The sequence below is a fragment of the Squalius cephalus genome (genome assembly GCF_949319135.1).
Source record: "Squalius cephalus genome assembly, chromosome: 24".
NCBI lineage: Eukaryota > Metazoa > Chordata > Actinopteri > Cypriniformes > Leuciscidae > Squalius > Squalius cephalus.
The window spans coordinates 22,941,483-22,962,771 of record NC_137145.1 but is presented as its reverse complement, the minus strand read 5'-3'; the positions used below and the strand labels follow the sequence as shown (position 1 = coordinate 22,962,771).

At 37.1% G+C, this 21,289-nt stretch overlaps 1 protein-coding gene across 5 annotated transcripts; it reads right to left on the bottom strand.

Moving 5' to 3' along the window:
* Nucleotides 1–80: 80 nt before the first annotated feature.
* On the bottom strand, nucleotides 81–20,836 carry kiaa1958 (KIAA1958 ortholog). Of its 5 annotated transcripts, XM_079861877.1 has the most exons (6): nucleotides 20,633–20,827; nucleotides 17,581–18,637; nucleotides 12,451–12,498; nucleotides 11,449–11,568; nucleotides 11,016–11,333; nucleotides 6,246–9,356 (listed from the first exon to the last, which is right to left on the bottom strand). In XM_079861877.1, exons 1-6 carry the CDS (start codon nucleotides 20,636–20,638, stop codon nucleotides 9,172–9,174), a joined length of 1,734 nt encoding a protein of 577 aa, XP_079718003.1. In that variant the 5' UTR covers nucleotides 20,639–20,827; the 3' UTR covers nucleotides 6,246–9,171. The 5 variants fall into 5 exon arrangements, with proteins under 5 accessions (XP_079718000.1, XP_079718001.1, XP_079718002.1 ...); XM_079861876.1 differs by lacking the exons at nucleotides 6,246–9,356; nucleotides 11,016–11,333; nucleotides 11,449–11,568; nucleotides 12,451–12,498 and adding exons at nucleotides 3,356–4,204; nucleotides 5,160–5,366; nucleotides 5,484–5,663; XM_079861878.1 differs by lacking the exon at nucleotides 12,451–12,498.
* Nucleotides 20,837–21,289: the final 453 nt, after the last annotated feature.

Here is a 21,289-nt window from a genome sequence, read left to right as displayed (position 1 = left end):
CATTTTGATTTCATGGTGAATTTAAACACTAAAACTGAGACATGTGAGATAAAAGCCAGAAAAATATGACTACTTATTTTACAGGGTTGCTTTATTCGTGGTAGTATATTTGTTTCTCAGCTGATTTCTTTCATGCCTCAAACACCTTAATTTGTAACCATTTCAGTTCATAACCTAAAATAGTCATTGTTGTGTATGTTAAAGAATAAATATTATATCAGGCACATATGTTGAACAGGCACGTATCTGTAATATATCTAACACATACAGTATCTAACAATGTAACATCTGATAAGTGCTTTCTATTTTAGAGAACAGCTACACAAACAGAACATTTCCAAGACATGAATAAATGAAGGATAGCAGGACTAGTTCCACTACATTCATACGTCTACGACATGTACGGAATAACTGGACTGACATTTTTAATTCATCGTCAAACTCGTAACTGTTGCCATACACAGTAAAAACATCAAAATTGGCATCCAAATGCCTTTATGTAGTTGACTTAATACTGGATAAAGAAAATTTTTCACTGCACATAGTAAGACAGCTGTGTTTACAATATAATCATGACAAAAAGACAACTTTATACATAGTTTCATACACATTGACAGAAACAACAATTAAGACTTTGCTTACCTAATAGAACAGAGCATTGAGACATAAAGCAAGATGGCCCACTCAGTCATACAATTTAATTTAAAGCTGCCGTGTGTTCATCGATGTTAAAAATACTTCCTCCTATCCTAGCTTAATGTGCCATTTGTAGATTAAATTTCTGAGGAGTGTAATCATCACAGTGGTTCTGTGGCCCTTTCCTTGGTTGATCTGAGCCATACCTAGAGGGAGATATCCATTAGCATTCCCAATTATCCAAATGCCAGTTGCTCAGCTGCTGCAAGTATGGACGTATGCAACTTGAATTCCACTATCTTTGCACATGGACACTCAGTTATGAATACAGATTTTTTTTGTCCTGATCCAATTACCTGAGCCACAAATGTCATATGACTAATAACTCTTAAAGCCTCTGGAAAATTACATTGTGACAAGCTGACAACACTGACTGGCTGGTGGAACCACAAGCAACTATCCTGAGCTGTGACTCAAAGGCAGCAGACAGGGGCAAATATGAGTCCATTTGAGGCTTTGAATAGCCCTCCAAAAAGTCACTTGGCAAAGACAAAAGTATCAGAATACACAGCTAATTTTAAATGAAAAGGTTAAAAATGGCACTTCATTCAGGAAAGATTGGCAACCCCTGGTGTAGACATCTGTCAGCAGGGGCTAACTGAACCCTCCCAATCATCCGATCATTGACTCCTTAGTTTGAGCAATCTAACTCAACGAGTGGTGTGCATTTGGAGTGGGAACAACTTTTTGTCCAAACAAATGGAAGACAGAAGTGTTTGAGAAAATAGTTTGGAAACAGCCGATCCGTTTGATGCTACAAGTGGCTCGAAAGTTACTCTTCAGCTTTAAGCAGAGTCAGTAGAGTCAAAAGAACCAGCAATGACAAAGTTGGTGCTGCCAGGATGGGAAGTCCCTGACTGGGCGGCTTGTTGCCTAAGGTCATTGCAGATCAGAACTAGCTGATTGCTCTGGGCCTCGGACAAGGAGCTGCAACTCTGGTAAACACTGAAATTGGTCTTTCTCCCTGGAATGTTGCCTTTCTCACACATGGTCTTCACCATCTTTGCTAATTTGTTCTTTCCCAGAGCTTGGCAGTTGTACCAGTGCAGGGCGGCCAGGTTGACCACAGGCTTGATGGACAGATAAAAGGGGGCATCTTCAAAGAGCATTGCTTGAGGTCTGCGCTGAGCGAAGTCCTTGTAGTCCTGCACCGGGCAGGTTTGAGGAGCGTGTGGGGTAGCGTAGATGCGAAACTCGGTCGTGGACCTTCTGTTTCTGGCATTTGGGTCACTAAAATCCTGGTATGTCCACTCCAGACACTCTAGTCCTGTTTCTGTGGTGAGCAAGCGCACATCGCCCCATTTGAGAGTGGAGCTATGAAAGCCTGTGCAGTGGCCAAAAGCCTTTGTGTTGTTGAGCCACACCAGGTTGAGTAGACCCTCCGGGTTGAAGCGACTCAGGAGACCCCGTTTCCTTAGGAGCAACTCGTCAGCAAGGGTCAGCTTCATTGACTTGTGGGGTTTGTTGCCTTTCCCTTTGAACTTGAGCTCCAACTGCTTTTGCTTGAGGGCATCTTGGGATCTCTGAAACTCCCGGTCTCTTGTAATGCTGTAGGCGTAGCGATGCTCCTTCAGATAGCGTTCCAGGCCACACTGATAGTTGGCCAGGCTGTTGGGCTCATACTCCGAGCCATCCCTTTGGCGAGCATCCACAAAGAAGGAGGCCAAGTAGATGTCCAACTCATGGCAGGGGATGAAGTATATCTCTCTGGTCTCGGTTGGATACTTAGAAACCAGGAAGTCCCGAAAGTTGCGAAGAGCTGTTTGGGTGCTGCGAATGGTCTTCTCGTTCTGTTCTCGGTATGCTCTCTCATCCATGTCTGCTGAAAGGGAAGAAGGTAGTTTTTTCATATGTCAAGAACTTAATTGCTTTGAAAACAATTACCCAATGGACCTTGGACTAAAGAGGCGGGATATTTGACATGAATGGAAATGTATTTGTGTCTCTCTGTGAGGGGATACACATACAGTTACTAGTGAGTCACCATTATTGGTTAGATCAATACTGGTCTAAGGTGTTGTCCAGAGATTTTTTCCGATGGAATTTTGTTGTTGTTGTTGAAAGGCCAGGTTTTTGAAGGCTTTTGAAATTTTGAAGATTTTCACGGTACAATCCATTAAATGGACTGTACACTTCTATCTCTCCAGCCTTGACTAGTGCAAATCCAAGCGCTTACACGGATACACACGGGAGTGTTTGAAAGCAGGCGTCTATCAGCGGATGCCTAATATATCCACTGATAAATGCCTGCTTTCAAGCGCTCCCATGTGTATCTGTAAGTGCTCAGTGAAGACAACATGTTTTTGAAGCGTTGATCATTGTAGCCAATCACAGATATATATGTTGAACTCGTGAACACAATGGCCAATCAGAGGTGTTTAAGAATCCGTTCAAAATGCTAGAGGGAAATGCTGGTATCGTTACTTTTTTATATTTCACTGGGGACCACAGTCTGTAATTTTGACAACACTAATTTGTACCATATGAAATATGAGGTCCTTTGTTGATAGCAAACAGCGAATCTGCTCAGCTACTGTCCAATCTTTAGGAAAAGATTTCTAATCCCAGATTCTGTATTGATTGTATTGCTTTTTGAGTTATCGCTTATCAACATAATGGCAAAATTATTTTCCCAACAAAAATACACAAGCATCAAAAGGGGTTTTAGGTTGTGATTTTCCATTTATTATTCACAATAACAGTCATTGAACCCACTGGTTCATACAATGCCGTGTAAGATCATTAAGCACTTATTTTTCACAGTCTACACCTTGACAATCTTGTTACATGACACTAATCTGGTATTCAGAGAGGAAGAGGTGTCGTGTCAGAAAGTACAAACATACACTGTAGTTTGTAATGGAAGTAAGCATGCAGTCATATAATTATTATTATTATTATTTACCCTAATGTTTAACACTGAAGTAAATACTGGTCAGGCAATCTGATACTGATACAAGGCATACAAAACAATTATTTAATTTAATTTAAAAGCCAAATTGGCCAAGAACAAGTATAACAACTGATTGAAAGTTTTAAACAAGTGTGCTGCCATAAATCGCTCACTTTGTGACGGATCATGGCAAAAGAGGAAAAAAGAAGAACAAGGCCGAAATGTGATGGTGAAATCCAAAGTGTTCACTTAGAGTGGTCCTCATGTCCATTGTAAATCAGATAAGGTAAATGTAATTTTTTTATTATTATTTGCTGACAATTGGTAGAAGTTCCCCCTTTGCTTTCATACTTTTAATCTTGGCTTTGATGCTGTCATCCATGGCCTGTCGGCATCTGACTGCATAGTGGGCCAGCGTTTCCTCCTTCTCATCCCACGGAGGCAGAGCGTGGAAGACTTCAGGGGCCGCCAAGCTGAGTTCAGCAATGGCTGCTGTCCTGGAAATGGTATTACGGTCTACACCGACTCTGTCAAAAGCCACTTTCATGGATACACTACGTCGAAACTCTTGCAGTGCAGCCATATATCGAGCAATCACACCCACAACGTTTTTCACTGAAAAATAGTAACATCATTCTTTAGTGAAACGAAATTTTACTTGAATGACAATCAAAATCTAGCATTGTTATTCATTATCTAAAACAGGGGTTCTGAACTCTGGCCCCCGAGATCCACTTTCCTGAAGGGTTTAGCTCAAAACTCATCTGCCTATAACTTTCTAGGGCTGCGTTTATGTCCAATTTTTTATGCCCTTCCCTCACTAACTTCCCTTCGTCTCGTTCACTCGGATGTACATCATTGCTTACGTTGCTCAAGTGCCCACTACTGGCAGAACCCTTGCAATGTGTTTAAATGGAGCCCTAAACCCTTGATCACTGGAATCTGCTATGAAGCTGATTTATTATTTTCAGGTTATTTCCTTATGAATTTGTTTTACGCACCATTCTATAGGCCTGTATGTATGCTTGGCCTGTTACTAAATATAGTAAACTACACAAGCAAAAATGATAACAATACAATAAACTATAACAGTAAGCTTAAGGTAGCTACAAGTATTATGCGGTGAAATATCAAAATAACCAATATCAAACAATAGAGTTGTGTGGGGTGGGGTAAATTAAGCACGGCCTGCTGTGAACGTCACACTCATGTTGCATTGTGGTCTATGGATCTGCCTGAAGTGTACATGTTGAGTAGACTCGCTCCCTCTGTCTGTCCAAATAAACTTCCCTAGCGCACCTTACAAAGTCGAACACACTTCAAAATGGCGGTGGGGATTCCTCTGAGCGGAAGTGCTTAGGGAAGTTTGCGATTGTGAATAAAAGTGGTGTTAAACGCAGCCTAGTAATCCTTAAGACACTGGTTAGCTTGTTCAGGTGTGTTTGATTAGGGTTGGAGCAAAACTCGGCAGGAAAATGGATCTTGAGGGCCAGAGTCCAAAACCCCGGCTCTAGATGTTTGAGTTAAAGTTGAAATTTAGCTCAACTTTGGACCCAAATCCGTTTCTTACTTCGGACACGCGTGTTCTCGCCATCTCTGCTTCTCTTTGATGAAATCTTGATGGTCCTCTGCCTGTCCAGCGGGTGCAACTCCACTTCCTCAAAGGAGTCGAAGAGGGCTGGAGAGTCAAACGGAGCGCCCTCTTCAGGAATGGAGGTAATTATCTGATGCGAGCTGCCTGCCTCCATTTGACTTGACGAAAGTGTCCTTCTTTTATCTGCCAATCAGAGAAAACAAGACCGTTCTTATCCAAATCACAACCTACATACTGATCTCCATGCCTCCCTTCATATCATATAAAATTGTTATTCTCTAGATTGTAAGGAATAGTCACCTGGGCGCAGTTGTTCTTGCAGGAAGTCACAGATGAGCTCAGCCTTCTTAGTGAGTTCCTGTTGCAGAAGCTCTTTGTCTTGTTTCAGGCTGCTGATGGTTTCACCCATCAACTCACCTTTGCTTCTCTCAGCCTGTAGTAGTGCTTTCAGTCTCTCTATTTCATACACAGCTGGAGATACTGTTTGAGATAGAAACAAAGCTTTACCTCAGGAGTTCCCACTACCACTGGAAAGATATATCTAAATGTTGTTGTTGTTTGGTGCTAATCTGAGAAGTCATCTGAAATCTGATTTAAAAAAAGAAAGAAGAAAAGAAATACTTAACATAGGCAATAATATAAATTATAAGCATTGGGAATTAAAAGTAGAAAACAAGAGTAATACGTGGCTGGTGGTGAACATTTAGGGCTGCCAGATGATTAGAAATTGTAATTGAATTAATTATGAGTTGATCAATTAGTCAAATGAATATCTATTAATTACATTTATCCACAGAAATCAAGTTTATCTGTGGTAGACCTTGGAGCCATTTACACAGGACATGTTTTTATTCCATCTGCAATGTCTGTCATTTCATTTGGCATCTTGCTGTTAACATTATGGTTGCTGTTTTTTAGCTTCTTGATTTTCTGCACTCTTGCAGACATTAAGTTATAATATAGGCAACTATTGCTATTTTTAACACTACATTTTAACATTTGGCATTTCATATAAATTTATATTGCATATATTCTGACTTTTTTTTTTTTTTTTTTTCATCACAGCACAAAGATGGAGATGCTTTTCAGGATCTTTTCATCTCTTTCATCGCTTATCTTGACAAAGGGGTCCAAAATATGTTTTTAATATAGTAATTCAGAACACTTCTCTTTCCAGTCAGTGTTGGGAAAAGTTACTTTTAAAAGTAATGTTACTTACAATATAAATTTACTCCCTAAAAAAGTAACTACTTGCATTACTTAGTTACTTTTTATGGAAAGTAATCCAACTTGACGTTACTTAATCATAGTTATCCTCAGATATTTTGTTGTAAATTTAAAAGTAATGCATTACTTTACTAGTTACTTGAAAAAGTAATCTGATTACATATCCTGCACTACTTGCAATGCGTTTCCCCCAACACGGTTTCCAGTAAAACTTATTCTGATTGATTTCCGTGTCACATCTTGAAATGTGATCCATTTATCATTGCTTTTGTTGTTACTTGATGATAACTACCCTTTTAGACGGGGAGATTTCTTTGTCTTTGTATGGAGTGGTTTAAACTAAGATCATCTTTATAATACTTCTTTAAATGTCTTTCCTTTTAGTAGACTTATTTTTGCTACTTCTACCATGACCTCTTCAAATATGATTATTATGTGATAACAAATAGGAAAAAACTGAAAAGACTACACCACCTCAAATGAATGCCACTGATGCAGACTGGTAAAAGCGAAATTAAGAAATAAAATACACTGAATTAATAAGCAGTCAATAAAAAAAAAATCCTACTTTATAATATAAGATGACATGCAAAGAAAAAAAAAAAAAAAGCTAAATTGCAGCAATTTATGCAAAGGCAAAAATGGATCACAGACATCATTTGGTCATTGATTTTATTGTAACGCATCATAAAATGACAAATAAGACCACTTAAGACACACCAGGATGATTGAGTATTTACACACTTGAAAATAAACATCAGTCATCAGTCTTTGTAGAAGTGCTAAAATAAGTACAAGTTCAGCATCAAGTAGGTACAAAAACAAAACACTTTTAAAACTGGTCAGGTGAAGACTTCCTAACCATTACGAAAAGATTGACCTTTCATAACCATACTAAATGCTAAAGTCAGTTTTTTCTTTTATATTAAACATTTGTGGTCAATGTGATATACCGGTATCAACCAAGGTTTATAAAAAACATAATACTTGGTTGTGAAAAGTGATCAAACTTACTGAGTCTTTCAATGTTTTAAAGTCTGCTTTACTAATGCCATCCAAACAATTTCATTATATATCAGAAGTTTGTGAGCCCTTGAGTGACCTTTTCACTATAGACTCATTTCAGCACCTCACAGACAGCAAGACATTTTGTGGAATATCTTTAACACAGGAATTGTTAATTGTATGTTTGTTTATACTGAATAAACAAATCTCACATTTCTGGCAGTAATTTTATAAGCTGTTATATGCTAAGTGGCCTATCCACCTTATTTGTGGAGTAGTAGTGGCCGCGGCCATTTGTGAATTGAACGTGTCGAGGGGCTTCCAGTTATTTTTAGCAGTACAAAACAGCTCGTTTTGCTGCTTGATATTGCAAACGGGTATTACTTACCATATAATTTTAAAGGGGCTATATGTAGAATTCAGAAACCCATGTTATTAGCGACACCGGTGGCCGTTAAGTGAACTGCAGCCAGCAACCTATTGTTTGTGCTCGCACTCGTGCACACGTGACGTACAAGAGACTGAACGTGATTCAATGCTGGTGAAGTTCTCCTCTCATTAACTAAATAAACACACAACAAAAATGACAGCGGTAGGAAAACAGCAGTTAAAGCATCTGATCATAGCGATGTGAATGTGTTTGAACCAGTTCTGCGAGTCACAGGCTATCAAACTATCATAACAGTGTAATTTTAAAGTATATTTGAGACTATAGACTATATAGATCTGGCTATGTGAGACAATAGTTTGAATTAATCCCTTTTGTTTGCATAACACATTGACATTACAGTACAGAATAGATCTTTCGCTATTATCCCGAAAATGAGCATTCAATTCATGTGTCATTGAACGGAAGAGAGGCTCTCGGGAGCGTAAACGTCACATACTTTGGATTTTCCCAGAAAATAAAAATGAGTCCACAGGCTTTCATAGACAACCTATGAAGTCGGGGAAGGTCTTGTTCACACATTGCCAATAAAAAAGGGATATATTCTTTCATATAGCCTCTTTAATGTATTATTAACATAATTATAAACACGCTGGTTTGTAGCGCAAATAGTTTTAGCGTTTACTGCACATTGCAAAATAAGGTGGATAGGATATCACCTAGGTAAAAATTAAAAATGTACGAAACATATGGAGTAATAAAAACTTTGTGGGATGGTTATACATCTTTAAAATCAATGTCCTGTCAGTCATGCGCAAGCATGTAATGAGGAAGTCCTCGATTTAGTGGGATGCTGATCGACAAATCAGAGCAGCAGAGGAAAAAGGAAGAAAAAAGGCAATAAAATACAGTTTAAGGTGGTTTTGATATGGTAATAATTCACATTGTAATATTTAAAGATATCGGGTACGAGTAAAAACCATCAAAATGGTTTGACAAAACTTGTTTTGATTGTTACAATGCTACATGACTAACATGAATAAGCACTAGACTATTCTAAGGTTATTTTAAATGGTTATAAACAGGTTTGTGTTGACTAAACAAGTCAATAGTCAGTAACTATCACAGTATAGATAAAGTTGGTTTTGCTGAAACGAAAGAAATGGAAATAGTTCATTTGTCTGACCGTGAATCTTTCATCTCTTAGTGCTGTGGCTGAACTGAATCAGCTTTTAACGATTCCACACGTAATCGTTCATGTCCAAGACACCGATCGGCATTCAATCACCGGGCAAAACAGTGTTTCCTTTCAACTGTATGTATAATAATCGCATTTGTCTGTGAATGGAAATTTTTGGGTATCAGCAATTAGATATAGGAAGGGTCGTTTTTGCCTGAAGATTGTTCGTCACAAAAAATAAAGGACTCTTGAGAAGATTCTTGCTTCTTTTTCTGGCCGATTCGAAGTCTGCATTTATTAATACAGGCCTTCTTCAGCTTAGATGATTCCACGGGTGTCCATCCGTCTATAGTAGAACAACGCAGAACATATGCTGCGAGAGAAAACGAAATAAATACATTTTTAATTAAAATCATTTTAGGGAATTAAAATTTAGGAAGTTAGAAAAAACAAACGGTGGATTAATAAAAGCGCAGAGAGCACTCAAAAAAATTCACATCTATTATATAATGAAAAATAAAAATATTATTATGTAACTGTTTATAGCTATTGTGCATTGTTATATCAGTGCAATTCAATAATATAAAATTCCTTTATTGTTTAGGGGAAAACTATGGAAGCTTGTTTCCGCCACAAAATAAAACATTTTAAAAGATACTTGCGACTTTTTATCTCACAATTGCGAGTTTACATCTCGCAATTCTGACTTTATTTCTAAGAATTGCGAGATATAAAGTCAGAATTGCGTGAAATAAAGTCGCAATTATGTGTTATAAAGTCAGAATTGCGAGATATAAAGTCAGAATTGCATGATATAAAGTCAGAATTGCGAGATATAAAGTCAGAATTGCGTGTTATAAAGTCCGAATTCTGACTTTTTTTCTCGCAATTGCGACTTTATATCATGCAATTCTGACTTTATAACACATAATTGCGACTTTATTTCACGCAATTCTGACATATTTTCTCAGAATTGTGAGATATAAACTCACAATTGTGAGAAATAAAGATATAAAGATAAGACAGACTTTTTTCTTTTTTTTTTACCTCAGAATAGTTTATCTCTCACAATTCTGACTTTATAACACGCAATTGCGACTTTATTTCTCAGAATTGCAACTTTATATCTCGCAATTGCAACTTTATATCTCGCAATTGCAACTTTATATCTCGCAATTGCAACTTTATATCTCGCAATTGCAACTTTATATCTCGCAACTGCGACTGTTTCTCAGAATTGCGACTTTATTTCTCACAATTCTGACTTAATATCTCGCAATTGTGAGAAAAAAAGTCACAATTCTGACTTGATATCTCGCAATTGTGAGAAAAAAGTCAGAATTGTGAGATAAAAAGTCGCAATTATTATTATTTATTTATTATTCAGTGGCGGAAACAAGCTTCCATAGAAAACAGTGTAGAACATCCTTGATTATTTGTCTTAAACATTTTAAATCTACTAGATGTTCTGGGGGAAAAAACAGGCATAAATCTAAATATTAAATATCAATAAAAGGCTGAAGAGTTTTAGCTGAAATATTATCAAACTGTTTGGGATAAGTCTCTTATTCTCACCAATGCTGCATTGATTTGAACAAAAATACAGTAAAATATGGAATAAAAACGGTAATATTGTGAAATTTTTTTACTACTTAAAATAACTGTTTTCTACGTGAATATATGTTAAAATGTAATTTATTCCTGTTATCAAAGCTTAATTTTTAGCATCATTACTCCAGTCTTCAGTGTCACATGATCCTTCAGAAATCATTCTAATATGATGATTTGATGCTCAAGAAACATTTATGATTATTATAAACAGTTTTTGCTGCTTAATATTTTCGTGGAAACTGGGATGTTTTTTTTCTGGATTCTTTGATGAACAGAACAAGAACAGCATATATTTAAAACTTTTTTTTTGTAATGTGAATGTCTTTGTCACTTTTGATGAACTTCATTTAAAAAACAAAAACAAAACTTCTGAGCCCTAAATTGTCAAGTTAGAGTGAACTGTCCCATTTCAAATACTCACACATAATCCCATCCACTCTTCTTCTGTCCAGGATCTTTTTGCCATCAGGCACTTTTCCCCTCTTGCCGAAAGCGACGGCCCCGTTGAGGTCCTCCTCGCTGAAGAAGTGCTCGAACAGCAGGTGGAAGAGCCTCATGCTGTCCTGCCGTGACTCCTGAAGCATGGAGGCCAGTTTGTAGTGTGGCAGGAAGAGTCCGCTCCCCGGAAACAGCTCCTGCTCTCCCAGTCTGGCCGGACTGGACAGAGGCATCTGCGTTCGCTCGTGAAACACCAGGATCCGATCAATGACTGTCTGCAGGTTTTGTAGGGTTATAGTATCTGCAATTTATTAAAAAGAATTGACCTGTTGACATAACTGATGGTGCATCAATCACAATTACATCCAACCGATATAGTTGAGGTTGATTTTTTTTAAATCGGGCTGCTAGCTCACCTATGCTTGTTATAAACTCTTCCAGGTGTTTTCTCTCTTCAAAATACCTCTCACTGCTTGGACTGAGATCGGATGTGCAGAACTGCTCTTCTGAACTGTGTGCCGCAGGAACCAGATGCTCTGTAATACATCAAATAAGCGTTTAGAAGCGGATGAACTTTCCTCCCGACCCGATATTGCAATCAGCCGGCAGAAACACAACGCACAACGCTTCAAACCAAACGCATTTCCCACACAACGTCACAGTAAAGGACTGGTCTGTACTGCAGTTCATACAATCGGCAAGTCCACAGACAATCAAGGCATTTTCAACAGAGACATTTTATTTTATTTGCCATGATGCAAAGTTTCCTCCAAATTCATTATAAAAATCAATACAGAGGAAAAATTCTACTAGCGTAGAGTGAATCTCACTAAACCTGTCGATAGGAAATACATGCTGCGCTCAAAGAACCAAGACTGTTTGCATTGTGACATTCATTTCATGAAAAATAAGCACATTTTCCTCCCAAATTTTCAGATCTTTTTTCTAACAATTCTCAACAAAAAAAAAAGTATTTCTCATTACCCAAAAGAAATCACACAGTAATGCTTTACTGAATTAAATAAAAAACATTTATTTTGGTAATAAGTTTTTTTTAACTAGCAAAAAAATAAATCCAGTACAACTACCATAATGTAAATGCATTATATATAAATAAATTATATATAAATGTATATGTATTTTTTAGACATTATATTTTTTTAATGTAGTCCCGAGAATGGGATTTTTTGTTACACTTTAATTAGAGTGTTTCTGCTTAATTTTCATGAAAATGTCACTTTGCAAAAAAAACAATGAGGTTCTTATAAAATAGTGTATGCGAAATAAAATTTCTTAATTGTTTTAATTTTGGGTAAATATGAGCTGAACATGTTATTGACGGGTTTCGTGGGATTTACCCATTAATAATATAAAACAGCAATACTTTTATATCATAAGTTCTTGCACAAAAAACTAACCATGAAGGGCTTTCAAAATCACAGCATAATCCATCTTCTCGTGTGAACCTGTAAACAGAATAAAATTATAGTTTGTCCGCAGAAAAACAGATATGAATATTATCTTTTAAGCATTTTAATGCATGCTTATGATAAAACACACAATCACATGACACTTTAACAACGTTAAATCTACTGACATCCATTTTCCTCTCAGTAAAGAGAGAAAGTGCCAAGAAAACTCACCTGTTATTTTCGTTCGGTTTATTTGGAGTTAAAGAAATAACAGCGTCATCCATTTCCATCTGGACTGAAATGTCAAATATCCCCAGAGTCTCTTGGGAAAACAGCTTAATGCCTTATTGCAGGATGGGAGAGGACGCGATCTCATTAACTAGCTTACTAAGACCAAATAACTGCCAGTGTGAGATTGAATTCATTTATAATGCCATGTAGAGAGATACCCACTTCCCTGAAAAATGGGATTTTATCATAAAATGTACTCAGGATGAAGCACCAATCTATCTAATTTGTAAAAGAAGGAATGTTTAAGAAAGCGGACGAGATGAGACCGCTACAGTTATTAAGACCATTGATTAAGAACACATTTATACATAGTTAACCAAATCAAAATGTATTTTCATATTGAATGACAGTTACAGTACAGCTTCAAATATGTAAAAAGTCAATTAAATATACAACTATGTAATAAACTAAGAAAACTAATACAATGTTTTGATTATTATTTATTAGATACATACTGTGTTTTGTATATGTATATGCCTATTATATGGCTTTAAATTTGAAAGCAAAGTAAATTACAATATTAATTTATGATTTATCATAATCTGCGCGATTCTTTCTTTGATGGCGTTGATTCTTTCTTTCTTTCCAAATGAGCGATTATTGTCAGTGAAGTCCACTTCAACAAGGTGTTCACTACTCCCTGAACACGGTATATCAGTTGAAGTGGACTTCGCTGACAATAACGGCTCATTTGGCTATATATAAACGTGACGTGACGTGACGAATCGCAGAGCTGGTGCAAAAACATCCACATCGCTACGATCACATGCTTTCTTAACTGCCGTTTTCTCACCGCTGTTATTTTTGTGTGTTTATTCTATTATTGAGAGGCAAGCGCACAGCACATATTTACATATTCATCTAAACACCGCTCTCAGCAGTGTGGACGGCGTCTGGATGTTCGTTAACAGTATATCGCTGCAAAGATGTTTCCAACTTTATGAAACAAGAACTTAGTTATGAATAAATCACAGAATGAACCTTTGCTAACTCAGTTTCTCCACTCTCGCTTTCAATTTCTTCTCCTTCTTCGTTCTTAACTTTGATGTAAATAATTTTGTCAAATACATAGGTCTACCTTAAAGGCACACTACGCAACTTTTGGCACACTAGCGGTTTATTAAAAAAAAACTGAATGTGTCTTGCTCTCATGCTGCATGCCTGCATTCATAAAGTTGTGTTATAGGGCTGAATCCCACAGAACGTGTTTTTCCATTTCCACTGGATTAAAAAAAAAAAGAGGATTTTTTTGCAATGAAATAAATGTATATATTTTAGTTTGATAATGTTTTTATTTAATATTTTGTATTTTTAAGGAATTTTATAGTACTTAATTATATTTATGCAATAGTAATAATAATCCATTTATTCACTTTTTGAACATAGACCTTAAAACTTAAAACTTGCACATAAATCTTGAATGCTTTGGAGCACAGACTTAAGTGTTGTCACTTTTTAAAGAAGACCCTTGGAAGATTATTGCTGAAAAAAAGAACTTAATAGTTATAGAAGTTTAAGTTTATTGTTATGAAATATTCACAAAAATAATTTCAATCTTTACATGAAATATATATTTTCCAAAACATGTTTTACTCTAAAAACTGTGAGACAATCAAAGCCATAAATCTAAACAAGTTGTGCTCCAAATTTGAGTTTGATATCTAAAAAAATGAGCTTTCAGTAAGATTGTGTTTGGGCGCAGTACCAAAGGTTTCCACTGGATGAAATTCGTCTTCCATTCATTTCCAATGTGCTCATTTTTGAAAGCTATTTTTTTTTTAGGGCCATTTAACCCTTTCGAATCATGTCCATGACTTTTTGTGTGTTCACATAGTAAGTGTCAAAAACCTTTACCAAGTTTTGTACCATTCTGATGAAGTAAAAAATTCTCAAAAACCAAAACGAATTCTCAAAAATGACCGAAATGCACCAGAGGGTAAAAAGAGGTTCAACTTCTCGTGTTTTTCCAAATTCCACTGCCTGTGTCTCATGTTTTTCAAAGTGAAAACATGTTTTGTGTGAATGGTCCCTTAGGGCCGGTTGACACAGAATGTGTTTTTGCGGTTAAAAATACAAGACACAGTTCAGTTGAGGGAAAAAATGCAAGGTCTCGAGATGCATTTTTTTAAAAAGTTGAACTTCTTTTAACATGAACACTGCAAAAGACAAGTGCAACAGTTAAACACGTCCATCTAGCATGTGTTTACACTGAAAACCAATGGAAATAAGCGCAGTGGAATGGAAAAACGTGTTCTGCATGAATGGCCCCTTATCCTTAATACAGTCATTCACTTTCCTTTTTAAAGAAAATATATAGGCAAAAATGTTCACTCCTAGCCCATATCATTCCTTGAACACAGCATTTTTCTTTTTGGCCAGGCATGAATTGCATCTGGGGTTTAAGCAACACCCAGTGTGTTTCATCATGTCCATTGTGTAGTGTTGGGTTACACTTGTGCGGTGTGCTAAATCTAATTTATGGCCTTGACTGAGACGACGTCATAAATGTAATAAAGAAGATCAACATAAGCCAGCACTCCGCCCACAGACTCGCTCACAAATATCACACACAGAAATACATGTTCAATATACTAACCTTTTGTGTTTGTTTGTGATTTCTACGCAAGTACATTATAAGTATGGATTTTTGTTCAGGCTTTTTTCATTGGGTGTGTGGTTGCGGCTAGGGCACAAAAGTGGCTTGCATGATTAAATAATTATGCAGAACCATTCAATTTGCATTCAGCAATGTTCAAATGAGGTGCCGGTTTTGCTTTGCCTCTGAAGCTCCGATCTATTGAGCAATATTGATATTTCACTTTTTACTATCATTTATAGCACCCTCATGTTGACTATGAGATCATTAAAGGATTAGTTCACTTCAGAATTAAAATTTTCTGATAATTTACTCACCCCCACATATATATATATACATAGATAGATAGATAGATAGATAGATAGATAGATAGATAGATAGATAGATAGATAGATAGATAGATAGATAGATAGATAGATAGATAGATAGATAGATTTTTTTTATAAATGACCGATGGTTTGGCTAGATAAGACCCTTCTTCCTCGGCTGGGATCGTGTAGAGCCTTTGAAGCTGTATTGAAACTGCAATTTGGACCTTCAACCTGTTGGACCCCATTGAAGTCACTATATGGAGAAAAATCCTGGAATGTTTTCCTCAAAAACCTTCATTTCTTTTTGACTGAAGAAAGAAAGACATGAACATCTTGGATGACGTGGGGGTGAGTATTTTAATTCTGAAGTGAACTAATCCTTTAAGTGGGTTTATGTTCATTTCAAGCACACAAAGGCTCAACAGACACTCATAAGGATAAAATGAATTCAAACACTGTACAAGTATTGTATGCCATTGCTTTAGATATAAAAACGGTCAATCCAAGAGTAATTTATCTAATAACCTTGCCATGTAATAAAAATGTCATAATAATTTCCTATTTTATGCTTTTCTGTATGTTGGGACCTTGCACCACATGACTCTGCAGCAGTGTTGTTATTGTTAAAGTCCCCTGTGGTGAAAATCAAGCTTTTAATGTTGTCTATATGTTTATATGGTGTTGCTTTAAGACAAACCATGTGCAAATTCATAAGTCAACACCATTGCTGAGTATTTTCTCCTTAAAACTGCAGTGACAGTCTAAAGTGTTTCTGACGTCACAAACTACCTTGTAACCAATCACGTCATCGTGTGATCGTCAACGAGTGGATCTCTGAGCTGGTGTGAGTGAGTGGAGGCGGGGCTCATTTGCATATTCATAGAACCGCGTATACTAAATGAGGCAAGGGTGTAGAGTTACAGTCAAGCTATTTTAAGGCATAAATAAATTTTTTCAAGGAAACAACGTTTAAATATGTAATTTTGGTGATCAAGGATGAGTTTTAAGGGATAAAATTATTGACTACAGGGGGACTTTAACTAAAATTAAAACTATTAAAATTTGTAAAAAAATTTACAAATAAGACAAATACTGGATGAAAAACAAACTAAAAATGTTGCCTTGGAAAATAACTCAAATAAAATACATAAGTTAACGTACTAAAATTACTAAAACTAAAATAAAAATAAAGCCAAATAGAAAGCATTTTAAAAACAAATATAAATGACAACAGCACAAAATTACTAAACATTAAACTAAAATTATAATGAAACTGACATTTAAAAATAATGAAATAATAAAAAGCTAAAAAAAAAAACTATAATAGTATATAAATATAAATATATATAAATCTTCCCAGTCTGTCAGTAACCCTCCGTTTAGTTCCTGTCTCTATGAAGCCCCTCCTTCTGAAAAGCTGAATGTGCTCTGATTGGTCGGCTGGACCGGTATGTTGTGATTGGTCAACCACTTTGTGTGTTTTGAGTGTGTTTGGAAATGTCCCGCCCCTTACAATAACCACCAGTTTCAACACACTACTAACTAACTCAACCAGGCCTCGTCCCTTTACTCTGCGTATGCCCTGGAATTATTTAAATGAGGAATATTGTGACGTGTTTGTTCTCGGAAGAAAACTGAAGACTACAATCGAGGCGTTTCAGGGAGTTCAGAAACAGTGACGCCGATATAGACCTTTTTCATGCTCAAACAGCAACATTAAAGAAAGTTGAAGATGTAAAAAGGTGCTCTTTAAAAGCAACCACGAGAATGGCTCAAAAAAAGACGTTCTGTGAAAAGCTTGAGCAGGATTTGTTTGCAGGTGTTGCTAGCGTAAGATATCTAATGAAGTTACATTTTTAAGTGTGACTTAAAAAACAACATTCTCAATCATTTCTCATCACAAACGTAATGACATTTATTGTAGATAAGGGTCTTTACCTGTGTTGTCTGCTCTAACTTCTGTACTAAGTGCTTGTGTTGCTAGAAGATCCATTTCAGGGTTTACACCAATGGAAGCCTCTCCGTAAGACAAAGAAGACCTGGGATATTCGTCCCGGTGTAGCACCCCCATAGCGTCAATCCTTCCGGAATGGGGTACGGCTGCCAAACTTTGACTGCATGCAGGGTTCGAGTTCATGTGCATTTTGTTCTGGGTAACGTGGAAAGGCGCACGCAAGGGTTTGATCATGGATGTAGGGGAGTTGTCCAGCGGAGACGAGGACACCGCCAGGGAATCTCCGTCTACAGAGGAAGGCTTCTGGGACATCGAAGAACTAGAGGACGGCCTGTTCTGGAGGTTCGGCCTGGGCGACTGCGTGACGCCTCCAGAAGAGCGGTTCCCCTCCGAGCTGCTAGGCATCTGTTGGTTGGCCACACTGTAATAGTCTTCACCCCTCTCTTGTTTGATCTTCTTCGACGCCGGGTCAGTGCTGTCCTCAGGTCCGGGTCCTTTCCCGGCTCTTTTCCTGTGCGTGACGCTCGAGGCGTGGTTGAACTCGGAGTCTCCGTCTTCATCGGTGGCCGACGACTCGCAGACGATGTCGTACAGGTTGTTGTTGTACTCCTCGCCGTTGTCGTCGATCTCGGAGGCTTCGCTGCAGTTGGAGATGTCGCACGAGTCGTGGATCTGACTGGAGTCGCCTTGGCTGGAGCTGCCCTTGTGTTTTCCGGCATTGCCGAGGAAGCGCTCGGCCGAGGTGTTTTGCATGACGGCAGCGGCCTGAATCATACTGTCCGTGTTGATGCTGCGGCTCTCTGTGTAGCACATGCGCTCCTTGTTCCCCGTTTTGCAGGTGGTGTTGAGGGGCCAGTGGTAGGCGTGACCGGCGCTGCAGCCCCACAGGGCCGTCAGGGTGCCGTGAGAGCCCTCGTTCAGCATGTGTTTCAGGTTGGGGATCAAGGTGCAGATCGTTCCATGACTGTGGGCCCATTTCACCAGTTTAGCGAGGTTGTCGGAGGAAGTGTGCAAGCAGTCCTCCATGTTGAGCCTCCTCCCCTTGGGATGATAAAATTCATTCATTTTTCAATACAAACGCATGTGTGATAAACTTAAAGGCAACAAAAAAAGCAGTTGCAACTCATTTTGCTTCCATAAAATCAGTATAAGATGCATTGAGAAAATAGGGTGAATTTTCATTTCATGCCAACTTTAACACAAAAGAGTAAAACAAACCATAGAGGGCAACAATGCCCGCCTACTTTTTTAGAGGCGCTGGTTCTGGAAGTATTTTTTTCCTTTCATTTCTTCCATAGGGATTCCAATAAGCCAATAAGCGTTATTAGCCAAGTCAACCAGCTACGAGGTGAATCATAACATTTTCTTCAAAAGTTGGATTTGAAAATCTGACAAAATGACGAAGAAACAAGACTGTGTACTTAACGGCTTTAGAGAGGGAAAGAGCTACAATCCCAAGAAGCATTGCGAATAGCATAATCAAATCAAAAACATAAAACTACTCATTTAAAAATGTTGATTTTATATATAACAATATTTCAGTTTTTTTGCATAATATGCATACGTGTAGAAATAATTAAATATTTTGAGAGTGTCGGAAGCCTACGTCATTCGCAGTGCTTCATGGGAGTGGGCGGAGCTAAAGAGATCTTTTGGCACGTTTCGACTCTGATTGGTGTCGTTTTCTGTACAGCATCATGGATAATGTAGTTTTTCACCACGAATTCTGCTGTTAAACGGTTATTTAAAAAAATAAGATGAAATAATGCGAATTCTTCTGGATTAATCCGACTGTTGCCCTCTATAAGATATTCATATAAAATTTTCAATTCAACTTTTGTGTAGTTGTCATTTTTTTTTTTTTTTCATTCATTAATAAATAAAAAATAAAAGCACGAACACTTATGTATATTAACATTATTTTATCCAATAAATTACTTTCCTTATTGGAGTATGATCAGCTATTCCCTTACAATAAAGTACTGTGACATTATGGTGTCGCTTGATAAAAATAATTCATTTTTCAATACAAATGATTTTTGCATACGATCAACTTAAAGTCAACATGAAATGGCAGGTGCAGCCCATTTTACTTACATAATGTTCACAATAAGGTCATTAAGATGCATTTCAATAATTAAACAACTTCATAGAAGGTGCTAGTTCATGTAAAATTGATCAACCTGAGCTTCTGTTTGACCATATTTTATGTGTACTATGTATATGCAAGCAGCACATATTATGTTTAAATGTGAATAAATCTGCTAATCATTAAATGTGATCGTGTCTCCTCAGAATACTTGGATGAATGATCAAGTAATACATATAGATTGCTTTCACAATGTCTTTAGGAATGTGTTTTTGAAGTGTAAAATTGATGATGGAATAGCACAGAAATATCTGATTTCATTAAAAATGTCTTTATTTGTGTTTCAGAGATACATACTATTAATATTAATAATAAAGTATATTTTTAAATTTCCTCAAGTGAACACTTGTGTAAATCAACATCAGGCTATTTTATCCAATAGATTACTATACTTATAAGTGTGCATGGCTAGTCACTTACAATAAAGTACTGTGACATTATGGTATGTGATGGTATTGGTATTCATTTACCACAATATGTACATGGTATTCCAAGGTACTTATGAGAAAACCATCGCCATGCAAAATGTTAAAAAACAAAACAAAAACACTGAATTACCAAGGTACTTTGATCATTACTTTTTTATTAGCGGAATAACCTGAAGACACACCCCTGTCAAAAACATCACCGCCCACATGCATTGTTTACTACATTAGCTCTGTTGTGATCAGTTGTATGACACATGAAGCCATTGATGTCTATGTTTATGAATACCGATCACGCTGCCTCTATAGACCGCAGTTTTGCACATCATGTTCGCGTAATAAACGCAGAGGTCCGAATGCACATAACAAATCCCCCGAGATGCTGCGCGTGCAGACAGCTGACTGAGTTTGAGACAGAGGATCTGCATAAACACAAAGCCCGACAAAAGCATCATCATGTACCTTCATTCGGGAGAATCCACTCCGATGTCCGTCACGTGTGCTGCTCGCTGGCTCTTCGCTCGATATCAAACATAATTTGTCAAAGCAAACTCTTAATTTCTACGCGGTTCTTCAAATTTTGACAGCATTTTATACAAAAGCCATTAATTTTGCTTTTAATGGACGTACAGCGGGTACTTCCGCTACCACCGGAAGTACGTGTCCGAGATATATGATATGGCAGACAGTGTAAATGTATGAAATTTTACATTTAATTTATTACACAATCGTAAATGACATCGCTAAATATTTTCGTCAAAGTATGCATTCAATAATATAGCCTACTCGTGGCGAAAAAGAAGTTATATCTGACCGTTAACCTGACGTTTAAACACTTAAAATGTGCCCAAAGACCCTGTAGCAAAATTGCAACACGTGTTTAAAGCAATTAAAAAATATACTTTTTTGTTCTTTTTGTATTAATTCCAAAGATGTTTAATGAAAAAAGTAGCATACATAATTTTAGACTGTTTTGTAAGATAAATTAAAACGAAAATGCATTTTACTAAACGATCAACACACAATTTTAGAGAATCACAGGCTGGTCTGATATTTTAGTCTTCCTGTAAAGGCTGAAAGGCAAAGTCAAAAAGGACAAATAATGTGTACTTTAATTAT